At 39.2% G+C, this 27,700-nt stretch overlaps 1 protein-coding gene across 3 annotated transcripts in view; it reads right to left on the reverse strand.

Annotated features, from left to right (window-relative positions):
• Nucleotides 1-27,317, reverse strand: part of CDK7 (cyclin dependent kinase 7) — a 33,596-nt gene extending 6,279 nt beyond the window's left edge. Inside the window, 10 exon segments of one of the 3 annotated variants that reach the window (NM_001075715.1) lie at nucleotides 2,227-2,376; nucleotides 9,577-9,663; nucleotides 10,114-10,213; nucleotides 11,784-11,902; nucleotides 13,106-13,216; nucleotides 14,914-14,982; nucleotides 15,830-15,897; nucleotides 17,019-17,052; nucleotides 26,746-26,805; nucleotides 27,160-27,317. In NM_001075715.1, coding sequence (NP_001069183.1) covers nucleotides 2,227-2,376; nucleotides 9,577-9,663; nucleotides 10,114-10,213; nucleotides 11,784-11,902; nucleotides 13,106-13,216; nucleotides 14,914-14,982; nucleotides 15,830-15,897; nucleotides 17,019-17,052; nucleotides 26,746-26,805; nucleotides 27,160-27,225 — 864 coding nt within the window. In that variant the 5' untranslated portion in view covers nucleotides 27,226-27,317. 3 annotated transcript variants of the gene reach the window in all.
• Nucleotides 27,318-27,700: the final 383 nt, after the last annotated feature.

The following is a 27,700-nucleotide window of genomic DNA, read 5'->3' on the forward strand; positions in this document are numbered from 1 at the left end:
CAAAGAAAAGAGACCAGAGATAGTGAGCTTTTATGTGAATATCTGAACTGTGTTGTAAGGAGCATTAAATATACTAAGCAAATATACCCTGTCTCAAACAAATTTAATTTTGAGTATTTGGATATGTACATTATTACAAATATCTAGCAGCCTAAGATTGATTGCTAATTCCATTACTGTGTTACTACAAGAATGGAATTTTTCCATGATAGCCTATACAAAATATGAAAAATCCTTAATAAGATATTGTAAAATTCATCTCTCTACACATTATAGGCTCTATAGCTGAAAACAGAGAAACTTGCTTAAAAACAACTTCCAAGTTTATTTGTCACAACATTTGTGTGTGTTCAAACTCCAAATCATATGAATTCTTAAAAATAAAGCTTTTAAAAAGATGCGATGGGTTGGAAATGACAGATTAAAGTCCAACAATCCACTAGAAATTAACTGAATTCTTACTTGGAAGGACTTGTCCAAGTTTATTTCTATTTACCACTAGTCCAACGTTCTATAATATTATATTTTTACCTAGGTCCAAAATTCCAATAAAAAGAGTTTATTTGAGGTGACAAAGTTGTCAAGTTCATACTTTATTTGCATCATAGTACTGTTCAACAGCCAAAGTAATTTAATAAGGTATTTTTCCTTCTGGATAATTCTCTTAGGAACAAAAGAAGTCCTATAAACTTTTCAAGCAACTCTCCCTACTTGCCAACATATTTGCAGTAATAATTTAGATAGAGAATTCTTACTTCAGAAGAGTTGAACTTACAAAATATTACTTCTAAATCACAGCAGTTCCATAAGTAAATTAAGCTAATTTTGAGCTACACAGAGATCTAAGAAGGGTATCTCATTAAACTTTAATGTTTTTAAAATGTTTATTTATCTGGCTGTGCCAGGTCTTTGTTGCAAGATGCGGGGTCTTTAGTTGTGGCATGAAAACTCTTAGTTGTGCCATGTGGGATCTAGATCCCTCACTAGGGATCGAACTTGGGCTCCCTGCATTGGGAACACAGGGGCTCAGCCACCAGACCATTAAGGAAGTCCCTCATTCCAACTTCTAAATATCCATAGGCCAAAACCCATTAAAAAATTAATTCTAAAAAAAAAACCCATTCTATCAAAATACAACCCAAATAAGTTATCACAACTAATATGTTTCTATAAATTTTGAGCTTTACTATTAATAAAAACAACCTTCTTGACAATCTGACCTGGTCTCAAGGTTCTTATGACAGAGATAAGATGTATACATACATGGATAAAAGGTAAAAATGAGTTAACTGTTTGAAATTAGAAGAGTGATTCCAATGGTAAAATATCTATTATATATGTATTAATGTGGCATGTACTGCTATGAAGTAAAGGTTTATACATTAAACAAAGATCTGGTAGTCTATAATAAGCCTATGTGAAAAAAAATCCACTTTTTACCCGATATTTTGTGCACTGATGTTTCGTCAGATATGAAGATGTGCGACATTTCTGTCTCTTCCTTTACGAAGCCAAATCACTGTACCATGTTGCATTTTGGCACTGCATCCCTGCCCCAACTGTAAGCGTTCGTGACCACTCATCTATCTATATGTGCTTGTTTTTAAAATAAAGAAAAAAAAGACTTTCAAGTCTATAGATCTTATATTTTTATGTTGGATAACATTTCTCTCTTCTATAAGAACAGATATTCTTGGTATTCCACATTTTTCTTGAGTTTGATTCTTATTTCCCTTAAGTAACTGGCAGTTTCAGTGTTTTTCTATTTAGAGTATCTTTCAATCTCTTGTAAGTACTACAGTTGTATCAGGCTATACCATTTTCTACTCATTATCTCTTTCTGACTGTGACAATGACCAGAATGCATTATCTGGACTGCATTTCATGGGCGAAAACACAAAACAAAACACTTTTAGCATTGGTTTTGGCACAAGATTTAAGTTACTTAAGAGTTTAACTGGAAAAAAAAAAAAAAAGAGTTTAACTGAAATATTCCAGTGTCTTAACAAACACAAAACATTTTTTCCCTCCTTCTCTAATTTACTTTCAAGTAGATGACCTAATTAGCAAACAGAATCTTTATACTCTTCTGCACTTGTACAGGCATATAGTGCTTATAGCTCAGGGAAAAAAATAACATTTGTTATTTCTTAAAACAAAAGCATCTTTGCAGTATTTAAAGAATGTTAGGAAATCTTAAGAAATTAGAAAAATATACTAACATACCTGTGTGGCTGTAATTCGAGTACATGGATTAAATAAGAATAAGCCTTGTATAAGATCTAGCAAGTCATCTCCTGCTGCAATGAAGATATGTTGTAATGGGATTCCAGGAAAACTCTTAAATGTCACGAAATCTGGAAGACTACACATGTCCTGTGAAAATATTTTTATAATTCAAACTTAAGTAAAGGATTGAATGGCAGATAGATCTCAAATGAGTAAATAAAACTGTCATACCGATGATATGATGATCTATCCTAGCACTACTGAGCAGACAAGGTTACAGGAAGATAAACACAAGTCAACTTTAGTTCTCCGTATTAGCAAAGAACATGTGGACACTGAAATGAGAAACAACGCCCTTTAGAAACTCTCAAAAACAACGATGAAAAGCTTTAGTGAAAATCTAACAAAACGTGCGCAGGACTCGTATACTGAAAGCTATACCACACTGATGAAATAAATCAAAGCTCCAAATCAACGGTGAGCCCTACCATGTTTGTGGATTGGAAGATTCAGCACTGTAAGGATGTCTGACAATTCTTCTCAAGTTAGTAAACAGGTTTAATGCAATTCTTACCAAAATTCTGGCAAGATTATTAGATAGATAGGCTATTCTAAAATTTATATGGAAAGGCTAAGGAACTAAAATAGTATAAACAACTTGGAAAAAGACTTAATATATAATTTATTAAGACTGGTACTGGTAGAGGGAGAGGTATCATAAACAACAAGCCCCACTCCTGCCATAAAGACACTTTTAGTCTCACATCTCATGTAAAAATTAACTCAAAAAGGATCACAGACTTAAACTATAAAATTTTTAGGAAAAAGAAAATCATCAGGAATATCTTCGTGTTAGGCAAAGAGTTCTTTAACTTGCTGTCAAAAGCATTATTCATAAAAAGAAAAACTGATAAGACAGACTTAATCAAAATTAAAAACTTTTATGCTGGGAAGATTCTGGGAAGAGGATGAAAAGACAAATTACGGAGTAACAGAAAATTTGCAAACCACATATACAATCAGAGGATGAATACTTTATATAAGTACTCAATACTCAGCCAAAGTACAAACAATCCAATTAAAAAACAAGGCAAGAGACATTCCATTAAAGCTATATAGATGCCAAATAAGTACATGAAAAGAAATTCAACAACATAAGTCATCAGGGAAGAGAAACTTAAAGCCACAATGAGCTATCACTACACATCTCTCACGATGGTTAAAATAAAAAAGCAACACCACCAAATGCCAGTGAGGATGCAGAGAAAACAGATTACTTCTACATTGCTGGTGACAATATAAAATAGTACAGGCCCCTCTGGAAAGCAGTTCAGCAGTTTCTGGTCTTCCCTGAGGAGCCGAGGCTGCGCGGGCGCAGGAGGGCCTGGAGGAGCTATCCCACATTGAAGGTCAGGAAGGGTGGTGGTGAGGAGATACCCCTCGTCCAAGGTAAGGAGCAATGGCTGCACTTTGCTGGAGCACCCGTGAAGAGATGCCCCACGCCCAAGGTAAGAGAAACTCAAGTAAGACGGTAGGTGTTGCAAGAGGGCATCAGAGGGCAGACACACTGAAACCATACTCACAGAAAACTAGTCAATCTAATCACACTAGGACCACAGCCTTGTCTAACTCAGTGAAACTAAGCCACGCCCGAGGGGCAACCCAAGACGGGCGGGTCATGGTGGAGAGATTTGACAGAATGTGGTCCACTGGAAAAGGGAATGGCAAATCACTTCAGTATTCTTGCCTTGAGAACCCCATGAACAGTATGAAAAGGCAAAATGATAGGATACTGAAAGAGAAACTCTCCAGGTCAGTAGGTGCCCAATATGCTACTGGAGATCAGTGGAGAAATAACTCCAGAAAGAATGAAGGGATGGAGCCAAAGCAAAAACAACACCCAGCTGTAGATGTGACTGGTGATAGAAGCAAGGTCTGATGCTGTAAAGACGAATATTGCATAGGAACCCGGAATGTCAGGTCCATGAATCAAGGCAAATTGGAAGTGGTCAAACAAGAGATGGCAAGAGTGAATGTCTACATTCTAGGAATCAGCGAACTGAAATGGACTGGAATGGGTGAATTTAACTCAGATGACCATTATATCTACTACTGCGGGCAGGAATCCCTTAGAAGAAATGGAGTGGCCATCATGGTCAACAAAAGAGTCCGAAATGCAGTACTTGGATGCAATCTCAAAAACGACAGAATGATCTCTGTTCGTTTCCAAGGCAAACCATTCAATATCACAGTAATCCAAGTCTATGCCCCATCCAGTAACGCTGAAGAAGCTAAAGTTGAACAGTTCTATGAAGACCTACAAGACCTTTTAGAACTAACACCCAAAAAAGATGTCCTTTTCATTATAGGGGACTGGAATGCAAAAGTAGGAAGTCAAGAAACACCTGGAGTAACAGGCAAATTTGGCCTTGGAATACAGAATAAAGCAGGGCAAAGACTAATAGAGTTTTGCCAAGAAAATGCACTGGTCATAACAAACACCCTCTTCCAACAACACAAGACAAGACTCTATACATGGACATCACCAGATGGTCAACACTGAAATCAGACTGATTATATTCTTTGCAGCCAAAGATGGAGAAGCTCTATACAGTCAGCAAAAACAAGACCAGGAGCTGACTGTGGCTCAGACCATGAACTCCTTATTGCCAAATTCAGACTTAAAGTGAAGAAAGTAGGGAAAACCACTAGACCATTCAGGTATGACCTAAATCAAATCCCTTATGATTATACAGTGGAAGTGAGAAATAGATTTAAGGGCCTAGATCTGATAGATAGAGTGCCTGATGAACTATGGACGGAGGTTCGTGACATTGTACAGGAGACAGGGATCAAGACCATCCCCATGGAAAAGAAATGCAAAAAAGCAAAATGGCTGTCTGGGGAGGCCTTACAAATAGCTGTGGAAAGAAGAGAAGCAAAAAGCAAAGGAGAAAAGGAAAGATATAAACATCTGAATGCAGAGTTCCAAAGAATAGCAAGAAGAGATAAGAAAGCCTTCTTCAGTGATTAATGCAAAGAAATAGAGGAAAACAACAGAATGGGAAAGACTAGGGATCTCTTCAAGAAAATCAGAGATACCAAGGGAACATTTCATGCAAAGATGGGCTCGATAAAGGACAGAAATGGTATGGACCTAACAGAAGCAGAAGATATTAAGAAGAGATGGCAAGAATACACAGAAGAACTGTACAAAAAAGATCTTCACGACCCAGATAATCACGATGGTGTGATCACTGACCTAGAGCCAGACATCCTGGAATGTGAAGTCAAGTGGGCCTTAGAAAGCATCACTACGAACAAAGCTAGTGGAGGTGATGGAATTCCAGTTGAGCTATTCCAAATCCTGAAAGATGATGCTGTGAAAGTGCTGCACTCAATATGCTAGCAAATTTGGAAAACTCAGCAGTGGCCACAGGACTAGAAAAGGTCAGTTTTCATTCCAATCCCAAAGAAAGGCAATGCCAAAGAATGCTCAAACTACCGCACAATTGCACTCATCTCACACGCTAGTAAAGTAATGCTCAAAATTCTCCAAGCCAGGCTTCAGCAATATGTGAACTGTGAACTTCCTGATGTTCAAGCTGGTTTTAGAAAAGGCAGAGGAACCAGAGATCAAATTGCCAACATACGCTGGATCATGGAAAAAGCAACAGAGTTCCAGAAAAACATCTATTTCTGCTTTACTGACTATGCCAAAGCCTTTGACTGTGTGGATCACAATAAACTGTGGAAAATTCTGAAAGAGATGGGAATACCAGATCACCTGACCTGCCTCTTGAGAAATTTGTATGCAGGTCAGGAAGCAACTGTTCAGTTAGAACTGGACATGGAACAACAGACTGGTTCCAAATAGGAAAAGGAGTTCGTCAAGGCTGTATATTGTCACCCTGTTTATTTAACTTATATGCAGAGTACATCATGAGAAACGCTGGACTGGAAGAAACACAAACTGGAATCAAGATTGCCGGGAGAAATATCAATAACCTCAGATATGCAGATGACACCACCCTTATGGCAGAAAGTGAAGAGGAACTCAAAAGGCTCTGGATGAAAGTGAAAGTGGAGAGTGAAAAAGCTGGCTTAAAGCTCAACATTCAGAAAACGAAGATTATGGCATCCGGTCCCACCACTTCATGGGAAAGAGATGGGGAAAGAGTGGAAACAGTGTCAGAGTTCATTTTTCTGGGCTCCAAAATCACTGCAGATGGTGATTGCAGCCATGAAATTAAAAGACGCTTACTTCTTGGAAGGAAAGTTATGACCAACCTAGATAGCATATTCAAAAGCAGAGACATTACTTTGCCAACAAGGGTTCGTCTAGTCAAGGCTATGGTTTTTCCCAGTGGTCATGTATGGATGTGAGAGTTGGACTGTGAAGAAGGCTGAGCGCCCAAGAATTGATGCTTTTGAACTGTGGTGTTGGAGAAGACTCTTGAGAGTCCCTTGGACTGCAAGGAGATACAAGCAGTCCATTCTGAAGGAGATCAGCCCTGGGATTTCTTTGGAAGGAATGATGCTAAAGCTGAAACTCCAGTACTTTGGCCACCTCATGCAAAGAGTTGACTCATTGGAAAAGACTCTGATGCTGGGAGGGATTGGGGGCAGGAGAAGGGGACGACAGAGGATGAGATGGCTGGATGGCATCACTGACTCGATGGATGTGAGTCTGAGTGAACTCCGGGAGTTGGTGATGGACAGGGAGGCCTGGCGTGCTGCGATTCATGGGGTCACAAAGAGTCGGACACGACTGAGCGACTGATCTAATCTGATCTGGGGGCTCAAATGGTAAAGAATCTGCCTTCAATACAGGAGACCTGTGTTTGATCCCGGGGTTGGGAAGATCCCCTTGAGAGGGAAATGGCAGCCCACTCCAGTATTCTTGCCTGGAGAATTCCATGGACAGAGGAGCCTGGCAGGCTACAGTCCACAGGATTGCAGAGACAAGACTAAGCGAATTTCATTTTCTTTTTGGCAGTTTCTGGCTAAATATGCAACTATCATGACTTAATAACTGCACTCCTGGTCATCTGTCCCAGAGAAATAAAGATGTATGCTTACCTAAAAGCCTGTACATGATTTTTTTTTTCTTTTGCCCACGTAGCTTGTGGGATCTAAGTTCCCTAAGGATGGAAACTGGGCCCTTGGCAAGAGGAACAGAGTTCTAACCACCAGACCGCCTTTGGACATGAAAGTGAAAGTCGCTCAGTCGTGTCCGACTCTTTGCAACTCCAAGGACTACACAGTCCATGGAATTCTCCAGGCCAGAATACTGGAGTCGGTAGCCATTCCCTTTTCCAGCGGATCTTCCCAACCCAGGCATCCCGCATTGCAGGCAGATTCTTTACCAGCTAAGCCACATGGGACGGGAAGCCCGAGAATACTGGAGAGGATAGCGGATAGCGGATATCTCTTCTCTAGCGGATCTTCCCTACCCAGGAGTTGAACAGGGGTCTCCAGCATTGCAGGCAGATTCTTTACCAACTGAGCTATGAGGGAAGCCACGATGCACTGTTATTACAAATACCAGTGTTATTTGTAATAGCCCCAAGCTGGAAACAATGCACATGTCCTTCAATGAGTCAACAGTCAGACACACTGTGGCACATTCACACCACTCAGCAAAACAAGGAAAGGAATGAATTACTGACAACTTGGATGAATTTCCAGAGAATTATATTGAAAAAGCTTACAAATCATATTCCAAAAGCTTACATTTTTATATGATTCCACTTATAACATTCTTGAAATAACAAAGTTATAAAAACGGAAATCATATTAGTGATTGCCAGGGGTTAAGGAATGGGTGAGAGTGGAAGGAAAGTGGGTGTGATGGTAAAAGGGCTCTTTGTGGTAATGTCCTGTATCAATGTGGTATACTTTGTGGTGATACTAACTGTATCAATGTTAGCATGCTGCGTGTGATATTATCCTAATTTTGCAAGATGTTACCCTTCTGAGAAGCTAAGTAAAGGAAGTAAGGGATATATCTGTATTATTTCCTTCTACATGTAAATCAAAATAAGAATTTTTAAAAATCCAAGGAAACCATCATAAGCAACTACTATTTAGAAAATCATGTCAAATGAAAAGTACTGGATAAATGCTATGAATATGGCTCTGGAGTCAGAAAGACTCAAATTGGAGTCCTAGGAAATGGCAACCCACTCCAGTGTTCTTGTCTGGAGAATCCCAGGGACAGGGGAGCCTGGTGGGCTGCCGTCTATGGGGTCGCACAGAGTCGGACACGACCGAAGTGACTTAGTAGCAGCAGCAGCTGACACTAGGTAGCTTCGGGTAAGCTACTTAACCTCACGCCACAGCTGTCTCATCTATAAAGTGTGAATAACAGCACCTACCTTAACAGGATTGTTGGGAGAATTAAATACAATTTATGAAACCCTATCATTAACGGCATAGAGTAAGTTCAATAAATGAATGCTGTTAGAGCATGTTTTACAATTAGAACATATAGCTAACCTTCAGTTAGAAAGTTGAGGAAGTAATAACGCAAAAGAAACTCCTTAATTTGTTTTAGACAATTTCATTACAGTTTTAACCAGAAGGTAAAGAGGCTGATTAAAATGTCTTGTCTAGGATTTATTTTTTCCCCAGGAGATGAGGCTATAACAGAAAGGAAAATCAAAAGGTCTACAATTATAATGAACAAGTGAGAATTTCACTGAACTGTAATACATAAAATTAGCAACTTAAACTGTAATAAATTTTATCACAGATTTATTTTTTTGAGATAATTTAATAGGTTAAAAATAAATAATGAGTTCCCTGGTGGCCTGGGATTCCAGGCTTTCCTGGAGGACCAACTTCAATCTCTGGTTGGGGAATAATGAACAACAAAACCAAAAATAAACCTTCATTGTGTTAGTGAAAATGCAATAAATAAATCCATCAAGATGTTGATAAACATGAAACAGCCACAAAATGAAATATTATATAACTTAAAAAGGAAAATGTGAACAATATTAGGAGCAAGTTGGTTGCAAAAATTTACATGGTGTGATCACATTTTTAAAGAATCAAAGAAAAAGCAAGTCATATGTATTTATGTGGGCGTGTGTCCTCACAGCAAGGCTTTACAGCAAAATAATGATTAACACTGGGGTAGAAATTGCTGGGATGGGTGAGGGCTATATGTATATAGGAGTCTGGATGGTGTATCACAATTTTAACTTTTACTTTGTGTAAATTTTGCAAAGACTAATTATTACTAGTAAATTAAGACAATTAATGCATTTGTTTAAGTAATATTCATGTTATAGCACTATACACTACTCTAAATTTCAAAGAACATGTATGAAAGCTTACAGGCCACTGCTCTTCAGTTGGTGTGCCCAAAGTTTCAAATATTCTTGTTAGTTGATCAAGGTCTGAATCTCCTGGCAAAAAAGGAACCTAAAAGAAAGTAAGAAGCAGATATTTCAAGATGATCTGTGATAGCTGTTACACAAATAATATGATAAATTTAATAAGAAACATTAAACAATAACAAAAATAAAAACTTAGTCTAAGGGTGGGACTTCCCCAGTGACCCCAGAAATACAGACATTTATCCTAACCCTTTTAGTTGCTTTAGAGATAGTACCATATTACAATCCAATAATTTTATGACGGTCGAATTTCAGAACACAGAATGAGCAATAATAAACCTTTATTGTCCTAAATGGTGTTAATAAACAGGCTGTACTTGGTGGAGGTTTTTTTAATTGGCCTGTTTGTTGGTTTCTTATTTCAAGGATGGTAATTACCTCTGGGAAATTACCTCTGAGAAGATAATGTTTACACAAATTGTAAGAACAAATACCTATAACAATACTGAAGAGTGTACATCAACTCAAGACTTACCCTTAGAAGCAACTCTGCTAATATACAGCCCACAGCCCACATGTCCACACCTACACCATACATTCTAGCTCCGAACAGTAGCTCAGGGGCCCGATACCACCTGGAGAACAAAAATAAACATTGTCATTTTAGAGTGGAATTAGTAAAGTACTTCTTAGAGGAAACTCCTCAGAAAAACATCATGCACTGATGAAATGTACTTTTACAGATATATTAACTCAGAAAAATTGGCTATAAAATCAAAAGTTCCTTACTGCTGCAGGAAATTCACCCTCAGTCCATTCATCCTCTCACTTTTAGATGATGAACATGTTCTTTCTCCCAAAACCCTAAATACCATCCTACTTCTTAGCTGATTTTCTAATTCCTACTTCACTAAAATAATGCAAGTAATGAAAAAAAATTTCTACAGACTCACCAACAGTCATCTGCACACTCACAATCCACCTTCCCATCCATAACTACATAACTAGCCTTTAGTGTTTTTAAAGTCAGTCCCTCAACTTGGGCACTGGATACAACACTCTTGCCTGTTTCCAAGGATATTGCTTCTGCAATTCTCTTTTTCCTACAACAGTCAGCTTTTTGTTCTTTACTAGATTTATTACTATCAATGTTAAACATACCATTGTTTTCATAGCCTTAAAAAAATAAACTAAAAAACAAAGAAACAAACAACAAAAACTTCTCTGAACCCTGCTGCCCCTAACACCCCTCATTCTCTGGCTGTATGTTCTTACTGTCTCCATTTACTCTTAACTCCATCAGTCAGGTTTTCATCCCACACCACTCCACCAAAATTGCTCTTGTCTAGGTTATCAAGATATCCCTATCATTAATCTAAATTGTTAATTCTCAGTCCTCATTTTAATTTGACCTATTAGTAGTGTCTGATTTCAAAGTAAAGAAAGTCAGAAACAGGTAGATGAAAACCAGTGAAACGCAACGCTCATGTATGTGGGTCCTTGTTTTCCTGAGTTCCCAGAGTTCCTGAACGACGGGCCTAATTTTTCCAGAAATTACCTGAACAACTACTTATATCCCTTACTTTATACTCTAGGATCAGGTGATTGACACTCAATGAGATCTATTTGGAAGAAGGTGACAAAGTAATTTAAAGGATAGAAAATCTGAAGATTGTCTCAGATTCTTAAGAGTCAGGGAAGTTAACAAATGCCATCTGGACAAGAATTATAAAATCTACTGTCCCTATCCATATAATGTGATTTTTAGTTTTTATTTTCTGTTTATACTTTTTATGTATAAACAGAAAATATTAGCAATGAAAAATCCAAATAAAAGCACTGCTTTGTTTAGGGAATTTTCATTCACACTCAATGATATAAAATATGGAATCAGAACTGACCAATAAAATAAACACAGGCCCCCCCAAGTCAGGTGGTTATGTAAAAGAACAGCCACTATAGTTCCAACCTACCTAACTAAACTGTGTAAGAAGTATAAATTAGTCCCCCCAAATTACTAGGTAAATCTCTGGGGACTGAATTAATTCAACTCCATTAGAAAGAAGGGCTGAATATTTTTTCACTGTTTAACAAGATACCAACAATAACTCCTGAACTCAGCCAAAATTCAAAGAAGCCAAATGAGGCTCATTTGTGATTAATATCCTACACAATACAAGCTTTAGTTAGTTAAGGAATCCTTACCTGGTTACAACCTGATGTGTATAAGCTCTACTGGGGCTCCCAAATGATTTGGCCAGGCCAAAATCGGCCAGTTTTAGAACTCCATTTTCATCTAGCAACAAGTTGTTTGGTTTTAGGTCCTATATAATGGAGATTTTAAACCAACAAATAAGCGGGGTGAAGGAGAGCATCATAGTAATACATTTAGTTATATTTAAATCTAGCAGAAACAGGTAACACTCCAAATTTAACCACCACCAAAATTTTTTTCATTGATGTAAAATCCTAAAAATCAAAATAAGATTAGCTATATTTCTTAGTGAGGCCTTGGGTCAAGGTACTTCTTTTCAATGAACTTCAATTTATATACTTCACAGGTTTGCTGTGAGGATTAAATTTAATATTTCCTATGAAAAGCCTAGTGTAATGATCGGTTCCTAGTAAGCATTCAAAAAACAGCTGCTGCTATTAATTCAATAACAATATATACAGGGAACTCCCTGGTGGTCCAGCGGTTAGGACTCTGCATGTCACTGTTGAGGGCCCCGGTTTGATCCCTGGTTGGGGAACTAAGATCCCACAAGCCGTGAGGCCCAAAACAATAAACACCACAATATATGAACTTTAGTAAATAAAAACATTATGTGTTTATAAAAGATGAAGAATACAGTCTTCACAATCAATGCTAAAAAGATATTAGCCTTAACCTAAAAGGAATTCCAAGCTTAAGTATGACAATTACTATTATATATATTTTAGCTACTTTATGTACTGATAAATAGGATGCCTACAAACATCTACCTATCTGAATCATCAGCCTTGTTCTAGTAGCTGAATGTTCCTAACAATGACTCAGCCATTTCAGAAATTTTACTTCATTACTTCCCAGAGTTTCAGAGCTACCAGAAATATTTTTCCAGAAGTATTTTTGCATTGTATAATTTAATCCAGACGCCCACTGTTGTTGTTTTCTATTATAACAGTATAGCACAAAAAACACTGAACTTCAAGCCAAAATATCTAGGTTCTAATACTCTTGTCAGTCACTACAGCTGCTGACCTCAAAAAAAAAAATATGTAACTTTTGGGTCAGCAACTTAACTCTTCAAGTATGAAAAAAATGAAGGAATTGGCCTCTTGCATTTCTAAATTCCACCTAGTAACACAGAGTTTTCACAGCACCACCTGGTTTAACTGAAGGAGCGCAGAGAGGAAGAAGGGTGGATAGAACAGTCCAGTTCTACTTTTATAATTTACATACTCAGGCCTTTTGTGTAATAAACTGGCTGCAGAAAGTCTGACTACAACATAAAGACACAATCATACTCGGTTAAAAACCTTACCCTATGCAGAATCCAATGTTGATGTAAATATTCTAATCCTTGAAGAGTCATCAACATATAGGCTTTGATGTGTGAAGGTGTTAGCACAAGACTGTTATCCTTTATTATAACCTGTAAAGTAGGCAGACAGTATACAGGTACGCTTTTATCATTCCAAATAAATTCTACTATATCAAATCATTTATAGACAAAAGATGGACTTATTCATAAAGGAGATTCTTTATGAAAGAAAGGAGATTCTTGCCTAACTCTCCTTAGGAAGCACGGTCAGAACTCCCAGTTATGTGGTTAGGCAAAGTCTCTTTAGAAGGAAAGCAGTACTGTCTCCTACTGCTTTGTTTTTAGGCATCCATGTAGCAATCATCTGCCATTTCACTTGCCCCAGGATATACAGCCCCTCCTGATAACAGCATTCAACATTCCTTTCGGAAACCTCGGGTTCCCAGCTTAGTCCACGTGGTTACACGTTGTGCACTACCTGTGGCCTCCAAAGGTAGCGGACACATGATCCAGGCATGCTCCGTCACCACTCTACAGCCTGCTTTCCAGACTAGTTCAGGGATAGAAATGTGAGCCAAGCCAAGCCATACTTGAGCTAGAATCAAAGGCAACAAAATACTTTCTCTCCTCAGGCATTATTAAGCTCTAAGGATAGAAGCCTACAAGCACCTGAGCCACTATATTGAGAAATTTTACCCATGAACGAGGCAACAGAGAACAAGTGAAAAATTGTGTTCTGCTAGCATTATTTGTGAACTATGATTCAAGTCAGTTTATTCCCAGACTTTTAGTTATACGAGCTAAAAATGCAATTTTCTTTTTTTCAAATAGGTGAAAGACACTTTTAATCTCAGTTTTTAACACTTCAGTTGTGTAACCACTACCACAACCAAAAACAGTTTTACAATTCCCCCTAAACTCCCCCATGCCTCTCTCTACTCAATCTTCCCCTCGATTCCTAACCCCAGCAACCAAAGATCTGATTTCTGTTCCTTTAGTTTTTCCTTTTCCAAAAAAAAACATACATGAATCATACAGCATCAGTAGCTTTTGAGCCTGGCTTCTTTCCTTTAGTGTAACGTATCTGCGAGTTACCTATACTACTGCATATGTTAATAGTTTGTTTCTTTTTATTCTCAAATAGTATTCCACTTTATAAATGTACCAGTTTGTTTATACATTCACTTGATGAGAGACATTTGGGTTGTTTTCAGTTTGGGTAATTATGAAGAAAGCTAAACATCTGTGTGGACATGTTTTTGTTTCTCTTGGATAAATAAATATATAGACGGATTTCTAGATCATATCCTAAGGGTGTATTTAGTGTAAGAAATTGCCAAACTGTTTTTTCCAAAGTGGCTGTATCTTTGCATTCTCATCAGCAGTGTATAAGAATTCCACTTGTTCCACATCTCCAGACTGTCCATCATTGAGATTCAATTAGTATTAATGAAAAGCCTAAAATCTTATTCTTCTCAAAAAGAAACTTGGTTTTCAAAAGGACAGTCTGTGATAATACCACAAGGAAGTTCCAAACCCTCCAAAGCCAAACACTTATTTTTCTAAAAAGTAATGTTAATAAGGTATCGGGAACTTGGCAGACAACAAATGCTATCGAAATCCAAATCTTGTATGTACCACTGGGAATATGGGTAAATGATTCAGAAGATCTTTGACTTAAGACCACATCTAGATTTCAACAAAATTTAAGCATTCTTTTGACTACCTTCTTCAAAGGTAGAAAATAAACATTTAGATTCTCTTTTGATAAACAGGAAAATAAATTTCTCCAGAAATCTTAGTCTTACCTCTAGATCAGTTTCCATAAAATCAAAGACAAGACTAATGTTAGATTTATGTCCAAAAGCATCAAGGAGCTACAAAGCAAAATTAAAAAAAAAAATCAACATGTGATACTCTTAATAAATACTTGATATTATACCTAAGTTTTTAATCTTTAAAAACTTAAGCATTTGGACTGTAAAGTTTAAATAATTTTATTAAATTTAATATTTATCCATTTTTGGCTAGGAATTAGTACTTTGAAGCACAAGATATTAAGCCTTACTATTATAAAAAAAAAAATCACCAATACTTAACCTCTCCCTCCAAATTTTAGGAATTATAATTAAGTAATGAATTAATGAGAACCTCACTGAAGTCCCTATAATCTAGAAAAACTCCCAACCTTGGTACTTAAGAAAATCCAACAAACAGCAGCAGTAGCTATTATTCACTGAATGAGTGTGTTCCCTATGCCAGACATTATCCCAGGTAAGTAGGTGTTAGTTGCTCAGTCATATCGGGCTCTTTGTGAGCCCATGGCCTGTAGCCCACCAGGCTCCTCTGTCCATGGGATTCTCCAGGCAAGAATACTGGAGTGAGTTACCATTACTAGACGTGTATTCAGTGAACTAGTCTCGTAACAACCCTATGAGGTAGAGACTATGAGGCAGAGTTCAAGGGAAACTGCTCAAGGTCTTACACATGCTAGAGCTCTCTAGACTTCAAAATTTCTGATAAAGTCAGCCTGTATGCCCATATTTAATTTATTTCAGCAGCTGTATAGTTTTTAAAACACTGCCTATAAGAACAATTAGGATAAAAAATACATTTCAGCCTTTTTGTAAGGCTCACCTAGGACAACTCCTTCCTGAGCCTTCAATCAACATCCACATTTGGAAAGGCAGGGTCCCAAACCCCAGAAACTTAGATCATACTCACACCAATTATATTTGGATGACTTAGCTCCTGTAATAATTTTATCTCTCTTAAGGCTGTTCTATTTATACCTAGATAAAAAGGCAAAGAAAAAAGTGAAAAAGAATTCTGAAATCTCAAACCTTCTTATAAACATATTTTTTGGGAAAGATCAGTCTCTGATGAAATAGCAATGAATATTCCTCAGGAAAAAAAAAATAACAATTTTTATAACATACCTGTTTCCAATTTATATTGCTTTGTTTTTAAAACAGTTTAGGACAGACTATGATAAATGATGAAAAAAGTATTCACTTCATCTATAGAATATGAGATCTGAAGACTCCTGGAATAATATGTACACAAGTATATAGCCTATAGCTGAGAAGTTAATAGCTTTTCTTCTCTTGCCTTATGAATATTAGAGGCAGATTCTTTAAGCTAACAGAAAACTAGTGATTAAATACCATCTTTCCCAATGCAAAGGACAAAACCCAACATTTTAAAATAAGATCTGATGGGATTTCCCTGGTGGTCCGTGCACCCAATGCAGGGGGCCCAGGTTTGACCCCTGGTCAGGAAACGAGATCCCACACGTCGCGAGTTAAGAGTTTGCTTCCCACAACTAAGAGATCCTGCATGCCACAATGAAGATCAAAGATCCAGCATGCTGCAACTAAGACCCAGTGTAGCCAAATAAATAAATACTGGAAAAAAAAAAACAAAAAACGACCTGGTATTAGTATTAGAGAGATGATGGATCCTTTACACAGAAACTATTTCCTGATGACTAAATAGGACTTAGCACTCAAACAGAGCTTTAGCAGAAGGGATACAAAAATCTCCCCCATCCCTATACATTTATTCTATAGTGAGCTTTGTATACTTCCATGAATCCTGAATTTTCAAAGTAACCAGAAGCTCAGAAAAACAGTGGCTTGAAAACAACTAAAGCAGTAATGAAGACAGTAAGACAAGTCACTAATAACCTTGCTGTTTTCCATCTGCTTAGGTGATCTGAATATCCTCTGAACACCCAAATGGTGAAAAGTACAAATATCCTATCTCTATCCTGAGTCTATCGTTAGTCTTCTGGGACCTGCAATAACTCTACCCAGAAACCATTGTTAACTTAATTAATACTTTGTTCTTTTCCTCAGTGAGAAGAACCACCTTTTCTGTTCTGTCAGATTACATGAAATAAGTCACTTACCATCTTTAGCTTCTGATCTATGTCCAAGTTTGATCTGGTAGAGGAAAACACAATAAAAACGTGTTAAACTATTTAGACAAATGCGTAATACATAAACACTTCAAATGCTTAAAGCAAAAATACATAACTACTTATATGTAGCTAATATTAGCAGGCAAGGAGGGAGCAGGAATCACGAATCAGAAAGGCAAAATTAACAATATAATAAAGGATCAAGTACCTATCATTCCTTTCCCCTCAAGTTTTGAATTACACAACTTTGTAAGATTAAACGTGGAATAAATTAAATGCATACAGGCTAATAAAAGAAGCACTTCAAATTAGACTACTTGGGAGGAAATAGGTAACATATAAAATAACATGCTTAATATGCCCAATAATATACTCCCAGGGACCACATTTTCCAAGAAGAAAAATTATAGATTGTGATACATATAGAACTTAGGGAGATAATCTAGGTGGGTGGTGGTGGTTTGGTCACTAAGTCAGTATCTGACTCTTGCAACCCCATGAACTGTAGCCCACCAAACTCCTCTGTCCATGGAATCTTCCAGGCAAGAATACTGGAGTGGGTTGCCATTTCCTTCTCCAGGGGATCTTCCCAACCCAGGGATTGAACCCAGGTCTCCTGCACTGCAGGCAGATTCTTTACTGACTGAGCCACCAGGGGAAGCCCAATAAACAAAACAAGCACTTCAAGTTAAGACTACTTGGGAGGAAATATGTAACATATAAATAACACGCTTAATATGCTCCCAGGGACCACATTTTCCAAGAAGGAAAATTACAGATTGTGATGGATACAGAAAATGGTTAAACTTTTGCTACTATATACAAGCACAGTGAACTGCATTAATAGGTTCAGTCTCACACAAACCCAACTACTAGGTTAAAGAACAAGAGCTTACTACTTTATGCAATGACAATGTAGCCAAGGATACAAAAAAAAAAAAAATCCTACTCCAGAAAATCAGCTATTTTACCTTTTAAAATACCCCCCACCTATATACTACAAACAACTTTTAACTTAAAGGTAGGCTATTTATTTTATCTTGGGCTTCCCTGGTGGCTCAGCCAGTAAAGAATCTGCTTGTTACACAGGAGACCCAGGTTCAATTCCTGGGTCAGGAAGATCCCCTGGAGAAGGGAATGGCAATCCACTCCAATATTCTTGCCTGGAGAATCCCATGGACAGAGGAGCCTGGTGGGCTACAGTCCATGGGGTCAAAAAGAGTCGGACACAATTGAGCGACTAACACTTCCACAGGCTATTTATTACAGCACCAAAAAATATAAGGCACATAGGAATTAAAGCCAATAAGAGACGTATGAAGCTTTCCAAGAACATTATAAAACACTCTTGAACATGTTTTAATGTTCAAGAAATGTGATCAAAATAAACACAGACAGCATGTTCATGGATAGAAAGATTCAATATCATAAATACATCAATTCTCTTTAATTAAACTAGATGTAAAGTACAACAGCATTTTTCATGGACACTGACAAACGGATTCTAAACTTTATACAGAAAAGTAAGGAGCTAAGAACAGATAACTTAAAACATTACTTTTTACTGTGTTTAGGAAATGTAATAGACTAGTTTCATGAAGCCATCTACATCATCACTCAGATTCAATAATTACCAATATTTTGCCATATTTACTTCATCCATCCTCTTTTTTGTTGGCTACAACATACATTTTTTTTATGCTGTGGTTGGACTTTGTATTATTTCATCCCTATATACTTCAACAGGGATCTCTAAAACGTGGACATATTCTTATATACCCATAATGCCATTCTCCTAATAAAATTAATAATAATGCCATACAGCATGTAATAACTAGTTCATATTCAAATTCTGATTTGGTTCAAATTTCTCAACTGACTCATAGAGTAAGCCAAGATAATTTCGAAGAAGAGTAGTTGGGCTTCCCTGGAAATCCAATGGTTGAGAATCCGCCTGCCAATGCAGGGGACAGGGGTTCAATCCCTGGTCTGGAAAGATTTCACAACTAAGCCATGGGGCAACTAAGCCCCTGCGGCACAACTGAGCCCACACACTGAAGCTACCGAAGCCCAACACCCTGGAGACCAGGTTCTGCAATAAGAGAAGCTACTGCAATGAGAAGCCCCCATACCACAACTACAGAAAGCCCTCGAGAATTTACAAGGCAACAGTAAGTACAGACCCTAGAGCAGTGCAGCAGGAATGGAGGGAAAAAGAAAATCAACCAATAAAAGAATAGTATGCCCAGAAACAAATCCAAGTATAAACTGGAACTTGGCATTACAACTCACCAGGAAAAGAATGTACTAAAAAAATGTTGAGAGCTGGGGGAAAAATACTAGATTTTCATACTACACAACAAAGAAAATTTAACTCCAAATGGAATGTAGACCTAAATGTGAAAAGCGATACTTTAAAATTTTCAGATGAAAATACAGGAGAATTCTTTATAATCTAGAAGCAGGGAAGCACACAAAAAAAGGGAACCAAAAAAGGGGAAAAATAGACAAATTTAACCAGACTAAAATTTTAAATACCTGTACCTCAAAAGATACCATAAATAAACTAAAAGCCCAAAGTCTGAGAGACAATGATTGAAGAAATTTTCACATACTAAAGTACAAACAAGTCATTCTGGCTTATTTAACGAATTTTATGCTAACCAGATACGGAATGAAGCAGGGCAAAGACTAATAAGAGTTTTGCCAAGAAAATGCACTGGTCATAACAAACACCCTCTTCCAACAACACAAGAGAAGACTCTATACATGGACATCACCAGATGGTCAACACTGAAATCAGATTGGTTATATTCTTTGCAGCCAAAGATGGAGAGCTCTATATAGTCTGCAAAAACAAGACCAGGAGCTGACTGTGGCTCAGACCATGAACTCCTTATTGCCAAATTCAGACTTAAAGTGAAGAAAGTAGGGAAAACCACTAGACCATTCAGGTATGACCTAAATCAAATCCCTTATGATTATACAGTGGAAGTGGGAAATAGATTTAAGGGCCTAGATCTGACAGATAGAGTGCCTGATGAGCTATGGACTGAGGTTCATGACACTGTACAGGAGACAGGGATCAAGACCATCCCCATGGAAAAGAAATGCAAAAAAGCAAAATGGCTGTCTGGGGAGGCCTTACAAATAGCTGTGGAAAGAAGAGAAGCAAAAAGCAAAGGAGAAAAGGAAAGATATAAACATCTGAATGCAGAGTTCCAAAGAATAGCAAGAAGACATAAGAAAGCCTTCTTCAGCGATCAATGCAAAGAAATAGAGGAAAACAACAGAATGGGAAAGACTAGAGATCTCTTCAAGAAAATCAGAGCTACCAAGGGAACATTTCATGCAAAGATGGGCTCGATAAAGGACAGAAATGGTATGGACCTAACAGAAGCAGAAGATATTAAGAAGAGACGGCAAGAATACACAGAAGAACTGTACAAAAAAGATCTTCACAACCCAGACAATCACGATAGTGTGATCACTGACCTAGAGCCAGACATCCTGGAATGTGAAGTCAAGTGGGCCTTAGAAAGCATCACTACAAACAAAGCTAGTGGAGGTGATGGAATTCCAGTTGAGCTATTCCAAATCCTGAAAGATGATGCTGTGAAAGTGCTGCACTCAATATGCCAGCAAATTTGGAAAACTCAGCAGTGGCCACAGGACTGGAAAAAGTCAGTTTTCGTTCCAATCCCAAAGACAATGCCAAAGAATGCTCAAACTACCACACAATTGCACTCATCTCACACGCTAGTAAAGTAATACTTAAAATTCTCCAAGCCAGGCTTTAGAAAAGGCAGAAGAACCAGAGATCAAATTGTCAACGTCTGCTGGATCATGGAAAAAGCAAGAGAGTTCCAGAAAAACATCTATTTCTGCTTTACTGACTATGCCAAAGCCTTTGACTGTGTGGATCACAATAAACTGTGGGAAATTCTGAAAGAGATGGGAATACCAGACCACCTGATCTGCCTCTTGAGAAATCTGTATGCAAGTCAGGAAGCAACAGTTAGAACTGGACATGGAACAACAGACTGGTTGCGAATAGGAAAAGGAGTTCGTCAAGGCTGTATATTGTCACCCTGTTTATTTAACTTATATGCAAAGTACATCATGAGAAACGCTGGACTGGAAGAAACACAAACTAGAATCAAGATTGCCAGGAGAAATATCAATAACCTCAGATATGCAGATGACACCACCCTTATGGCAGAAAGTGAAGAGGAACTAAAAAGCCTCTTGATGAAGGTGAAAGTGGAGAGTCAAAAAGTTGGCTTAAAGCTCAACATTCAGAAAACGAAGATCATGGCATCCGGTCCCATCACTTCATGGGAAATAGATGGGGAAACAGTGGAAACAGTGTCAGACTTTATTTTTCTGGGCTCCAAAATCACTGCAGATGGTGACTGCAGCCATGAAATTAAAAGACGCTTACTCCTTGGAAGGAAAGTTATGACCAACCTAGATACCATATTCAAAAGCAGAGACATTACTTTGCCAACAAAGGTTCGTCTAGTCAAGGCTATGGTTTTTCCAGTGGTCATGTATGGATGTGAGAGTTGGACTGTGAAGAAGGCTGAGCGCCCAAGAATTGATGCTTTTGAACTGTGGTGTTGGAGAAGACTCTTGAGAGTCCCTTGGACTGCAAGGAGATCCAACCAGTCCATTCTAAAGGAGATCAGCCCTGGGATTTCTTTGGAAGGAATGATGCTAAAGCTGAAACTCCAGTACTTTGGCCACCTCATGCGAAGAGTTGACTCACTGGAAAAGACTCTGATGCTGGGAGGGATTGGGGGCAAGAGCAGAAGGGGACGACAGAGGATGAGATGGCTGGATGGCATCTCCGACTCGATGGACGTGAGTCTGAGTGAACTCCGGGAGTTGGTGATGGACAGGGAGGCCTGGCGTGCTGCGATTCATGGGGTCGCAAAGAGACGGACACAACTGAGCAACTGATCTGATCTGATGCTAACCAGAACAGCCTGCTTTGTCGTCTATGAAACACATACTGTCTATCTGCTTTAAATACTGGAATAAAAGGGTCCACTACCAAAAGTGAAAATCGCACAGTTGTGTCTGACTCTTTGCAACCCCATGGAGCCTGAGAGGCTCCTCTGTCCATGGGATTCTCCAGGCAAGAATAATGGAGTAGACTGCCATTCCCTTCTCCAGGGGATCTTCCCAACCCAGGGATTGAACCCAAGTCTCCCACATCGCAGGAGGATTCTTAACCATCTGAGCCACTGTAAAGAATGCCTATTTTGAAGATAAGGATAAATACCTCCCTTTCAGGGACTTCAAAGGTAGTACTCCTTTGATAAGATCCCCTTCCCAGGAGCCAAGGTCATACTGACTCACTATATACAATTATCTGTCTTCTGATTTTTTTTTTTTTTTAAACTTTGAAGGAATGTACCCCAGTCATGTTTGATGTTTTCTGTTCTGACAAGATATAAACTACACTGAAAACCATACTTCTTCAGAACTCAGAGCTATCTGAGAGACTGCCTTCTGGGCTATAATCCTAAGATTGGCTCGAATAACACTCTTCTATTCTTATTATAGATTTACATTGACAATGATATCTGTAGTGCGTATTTCTGACTAAGGTTCAGTATCCAAAATATATAAGAAATTCCACCAAGGCAACAGGAAAGGAAAAAAATGTAGGCAACCTAACAGAAAAAGTATAAAAAGCCAATAAATCTAGGAAAAGACGATCAAGCTCACTGGTAATCAGAGAGATATTAATTGAAAAAACATCCATATACCACTTTAGATCCATTTGATTGACAACCGTTGTAAAGTCTGATGATACAAACATGGTGAAAGTGCGGTGGGAGGTTAAACTGAGCCAACCATTTTTGAAAGCAGTTTGATAGTATCTGGGTGTTGATGTGTATTCCCTTGCTGTTGTTCAGGCACTCAGTCATGGCCAACTCTTTGCAACCCCATGGACTGCAGCACGCCAGGCTTCCCTGTCCTTCACCATCTCCCAGAGTTTGCTTAAACCAATGACCACTGAGTTCGTGATGCCATCCAACCATCTTGTTCTGTTATCCCCTTCCCCTCCTGCCTTCAATCTTTGTCAACATCAGGGTATTCTCTATGCAGCAACAATTGGCAATTAGTTTCAACTGTAGATACATTTTCTAGAGAAATGCACAAATGTATGTCTGTGGAAAGACTGTATCAGAGTAAAACATTAAAAAAAAAAAAAAGCAGCTTAAATGTTTATCAACAAGAGTTTGGATAGACCAATTTTAGTGTAGTCATAGAATAGAATCTAATCATCAAAGAGCATGAATAAACAGATCTACATGTATCCACCTGGAAGATTTCAGAAACGATACTGATTCAGAAAAACAAGTTGCAAAAGAGAGAGAGAGAGTGTGTGTGTGTGTGTCTGTGTGTAGCAAGAGAGAAAGAGCTTAGAAGTATACAATAATGTGTATTGTTGAGATATATAAAACAAATACCGCAAAGTGAAAACTGCTCCAAAAAGCTACCACAGAGGACTGGTTAAACTGGGAAACGTAAATTCAATACAACTGTTTAAAAAGGATAAGGTATATTAATGATATTTTAAAGGTCCAAGGAGATCCAACCAGTCCATTCTGAAGGAGATCAGCCCTGGGATTTCTTTGGAAGGAATGATGCGAAAGCTGAAACTCCAGTACTTTGGCCACCTCATGCGAAGAGCTGACTCATTGGAAAAGACTCTGATGCTGGGAGGGATTGGGGGCAAGAGGAGAAGGGGACAACAGAGGATGAGATGGCTGGATGGCATCACTGACTCGATGGACGTGAGTCTGAGTGAACTCCGGGAGTTGGTGATGGACAGGTGGCCTGGCGTGCTGCGATTCATGGGGTCGCAAAGAGTCGGACACGACTGAGGGACTGATCTGATCTGAAAGGTCCAAAATACAACAGGTGAAATAGTACATAGCTTATTACTCCTTTTCTGTTAAATTCAAGAAAAGAAAGAAAGAAAGTGAAGTCACTCAGTCATGTCCGACTCTGCGACCCCATAGACTGTAGCCTACTACGCTCCTCCGTCCATAGGATTTTCCAGGCAAGAGTACTGGAGTGGGTTGCCATTCCCTTCTCCAGAGGATCTTCCCAATCCAGGGATCGAACCCAGGTCTCCCGCATTGTAGGCAGACACTTTACTGTCTGAGACACCAGGGAAGCCAGTAAATGAGTGTGAGCAGAAACTGAGTATTGGGAGGGGAAGATGCACAAGCACCAAATCTCTAGGGTTTATAGTTTAAGTCTAGACAATGTCTGAACCAAGGAAGAAGGCCATTCAGGGAATCATAAGTATGCTATCTAAAAAAATGGATGTAAATACCAGAGAAAACAATTTTGGAGTTGAAAGGCATTGCTCCAATGAGTGAAAACCAGAGGCATGCTTGGCCTAGTAACTGACTAAAATAAAAAAAATGCTTTGAGAATTAATGGGGTTTGGTAAAAGGAGAAATATTCCTGTTTTTTTTGAGGTACAGTTGACATACAATATTATGTAAGTTTCAGGTGTACAACACAGTGATTTAAAGGTTATATATTCCATTTATATAAAGGTTACATTCCATAAAACTACAAAGATGTACTATTTGAAATAAAAATTAAATGTAAATGAATATTCCATAATGAGTCACTTTCAAGGGGTAGCAGTCTATCACTGAGAAATATAGTGCTAAGTTGCTTCAGTCATGTCCGACTCTTTGTGACCCTATGGACCAGAGCCCACCAGGCTCCTCTGTCCACAGAATTCTCCAGACAATACTCAAGTGGGTTGCCATGCCCTTCTCCAGGGAATCTTCCCGATTCAGGGATTGAACCCACGTCTCTTATGTCTTCTGCATTGGCAGGCAAGTTCTTTACCACTAGCATCACCTGGGAAGCCCATCACTGAGAAATAGGATGAATTCTAAATCCTAATTTATGATAAAAGCAAGCAAGTAAGTAAATCAACTGGGATTTTCAGAAAACCCACAGAACTCAATATGCCAACAGTTTGAAGAGACTGTATCAGTTAGTCAAGCCAATACATTTTTAAGAGTGTCTGCAAAGGTACTAGCCACAGTCCTAAATATAATTTGAGTGGTAGTAAATAGAAAATAAACTCAAAGATAAAAGATTTTGATAAATGCTATGAAGATAACAAAGAAATATGGAAAAGAACACTAGGGAAGAAGGCAGGTACACCTGTTTTAGCTAGAATGACCAGCATAAGTCTGTATGTACAAGAGATATCTGACTGAGATCTAAATGATAAGGAACCAGCCAAGCCAAGTTTTAGAGGAAAAATACACCAACTGGAAGCCAGAGCAAATGCAATGAATCTGGGACTGGGATGCATTTAATATACTCAAGGGATAGAAAGGTCAGTGTGGCTAGAATAAAGTGAACCAGGGGCAGAATCAGAAAAATAACTTAAAAAGGATTAGGAAAGTTAAGGGTTTTACAAGGGAGTAGCTATAAATAGCATTGACTTATAGAACACAAACTGAAAAAGGAGATTAGACACATTAGAAAAAGTAAAAAAGATAACTATGACAGCAATAATTGTAGAAAAGAAGAATGGGGAGCAGGTGTTAAGAATATGAGAGGGATGTGCTTCAAAGGAATTAGGGGTTTTGAAGGAAAAACAGGTTCAGAGCAGCAACAGGAACAATAGGAAGGTGGCTACCTAAGCCACCAACAGGCCTTTTGTGCTCAGTCACTCAGCCATGTCTGACTCTTTGCAACGCCGTGGACCCACCAGGTTCCTCTATCTATGAGGTGTGAGGAAGCCAGCCTCTCCTGAGAGGGTTACTGATTTCAGAAGTATGGGGAAAGGCAATCAGCCTGGAAGCAGTACCACTGGATCTAAAGCCTGGCTGTCTCAACTACTACCTGTGCCATCTTGATGAGTCACCTCATCTCCCTTAGCTTCAGGCACCTCAAGTATAAAACCAAGATACCTTACCTACGTCACCTGGCTCTTATGAGGGTTAAATGAAAAAACAAGGGTCAGAGTGCTTGGCATATAGAAAGCCAAATATGACCTAAGTTTCTTGAATGAAATGCAAGTAAAAAAGGTACTTAAACCATTAAAAAAAGGCACCCCATCAATGTCATTAATGCTGGCAAAAGCCTTTAATGGTAAATATGTATTCAGAAAAATACAGATATAGAGTGGACGCTGGTGAGGAAGAAATAGGGACCTGGAAAGATGAGTAGTTCTGAGGGCCCAACAGACGAGCATATTTGTCCCCTTTGTCAATGTGTGCGTTTATAAAACAAACAAGATACAGACCTTCTTCATCTCAATTTCAATGGATAGAACAAAACGCTAGTTCAACCCGAGTTCCATCCTGGAACACAAGACACTAAGATATTCTATTTTCTTTGAAAATGACATAAGTAACTCATGAGCAGAGCACAGTCAAGAGTAGTAACAAGGCGAGTCACCGGCTCTTAACACAGACACAGACACAAACACACACACACACACACACACACACACGAGTAACAAGGCGAGTCACCGGCTCTAACACACACACAGACACACGAGTAACAAGGCGAGTCACCGGCTCTAACACACAGACACACACACAGAGACACACACACACGCACCAGTAACAAGGCGAGTCACCGGCTCTAACACACACACAGACACACACACACCTTCAAGACACAAAAACAAACTGCAACTCACTTTCTTAATGGCGACAATTTGGTTGGTGTTCTTGTCTCTGGCCTTGTAAACCGTGGCAAACTAGACAGAAAAACAGGAGTCATGTTAAGTTTGTGAAAACTTCTTGGTTTGTGTTGGTCTTTTCACTTTTTTTAGATTTGGGGAAGCAAGGAATCCAGGGTTCTCAGAGCAAATTCGCGGCGGCTGGCAACGTGCTGAGGTCGTCCACGTCCCGTTCCAGTCCACTGAGCGGACAGGGCCGCTCAGGGACTCAGGTCCAGGGGGGACCAAGGGGCGGCAGGGGCGTCTGGGCAGCCTCCTCCGAGGAGAACGAGGAGCGCCCGTCTGCTGGCTTCCACGAGAAAACTTTCGACAGTGTGAGGCGGCCCGGCGCTCCCTGCTCAGGGCCCTCCGAGCCCCGCCCGAGAGCCTCACCTGTCCCTCTCCGAGGAAGTCCAGTTTTTCATAACGCTTCGCTCGCGACTTCACGTCCACTGCCATCCGTCGCGAGGAGCCCGTCTCCAGCTGAAAAGGGTGAGCGGCCAAGACAGCAGGAATTTAAAGCTACCTTAAAGCCTCCAACAGCCACTTCCGCCCACTGAGCGCCGACGCTTCACTCGCTCCGCCCCCACTTCCGGGGTGGGCGGGGATGCTCTGAAGTAGGTCCGGCCAGAGCCCTCCCTACGGAAGCTGCGCGGGGCGAGGCGGGACTCCCGGGCTTCCCTGAACTCGGCCCCGTCTGCTCACGTGACCGCAGATCGTACCGGAGGCGTGGTCCTCTTGCAGGTAGCTAGTGTGTCGCCCTGTTACCGTTTCAACAGGTATTTTCTTCACTACTGAGGACCGTTCAGCGCTCTCAGGATTTAATAGGTGTGTATGGGTGTGGAAGGCTTGGCCTTGTCTCTGATCTCTGGTTTTTGCTCAAGGCTATCCTGTCACCATGGTTACCATGGACCCCCAAGCCGACAATTTCAAG

Source organism: Bos taurus, chromosome 20 (assembly GCF_002263795.3).
Source record: "Bos taurus isolate L1 Dominette 01449 registration number 42190680 breed Hereford chromosome 20, ARS-UCD2.0, whole genome shotgun sequence".
Taxonomy (NCBI): Eukaryota; Metazoa; Chordata; class Mammalia; order Artiodactyla; family Bovidae; genus Bos; species Bos taurus.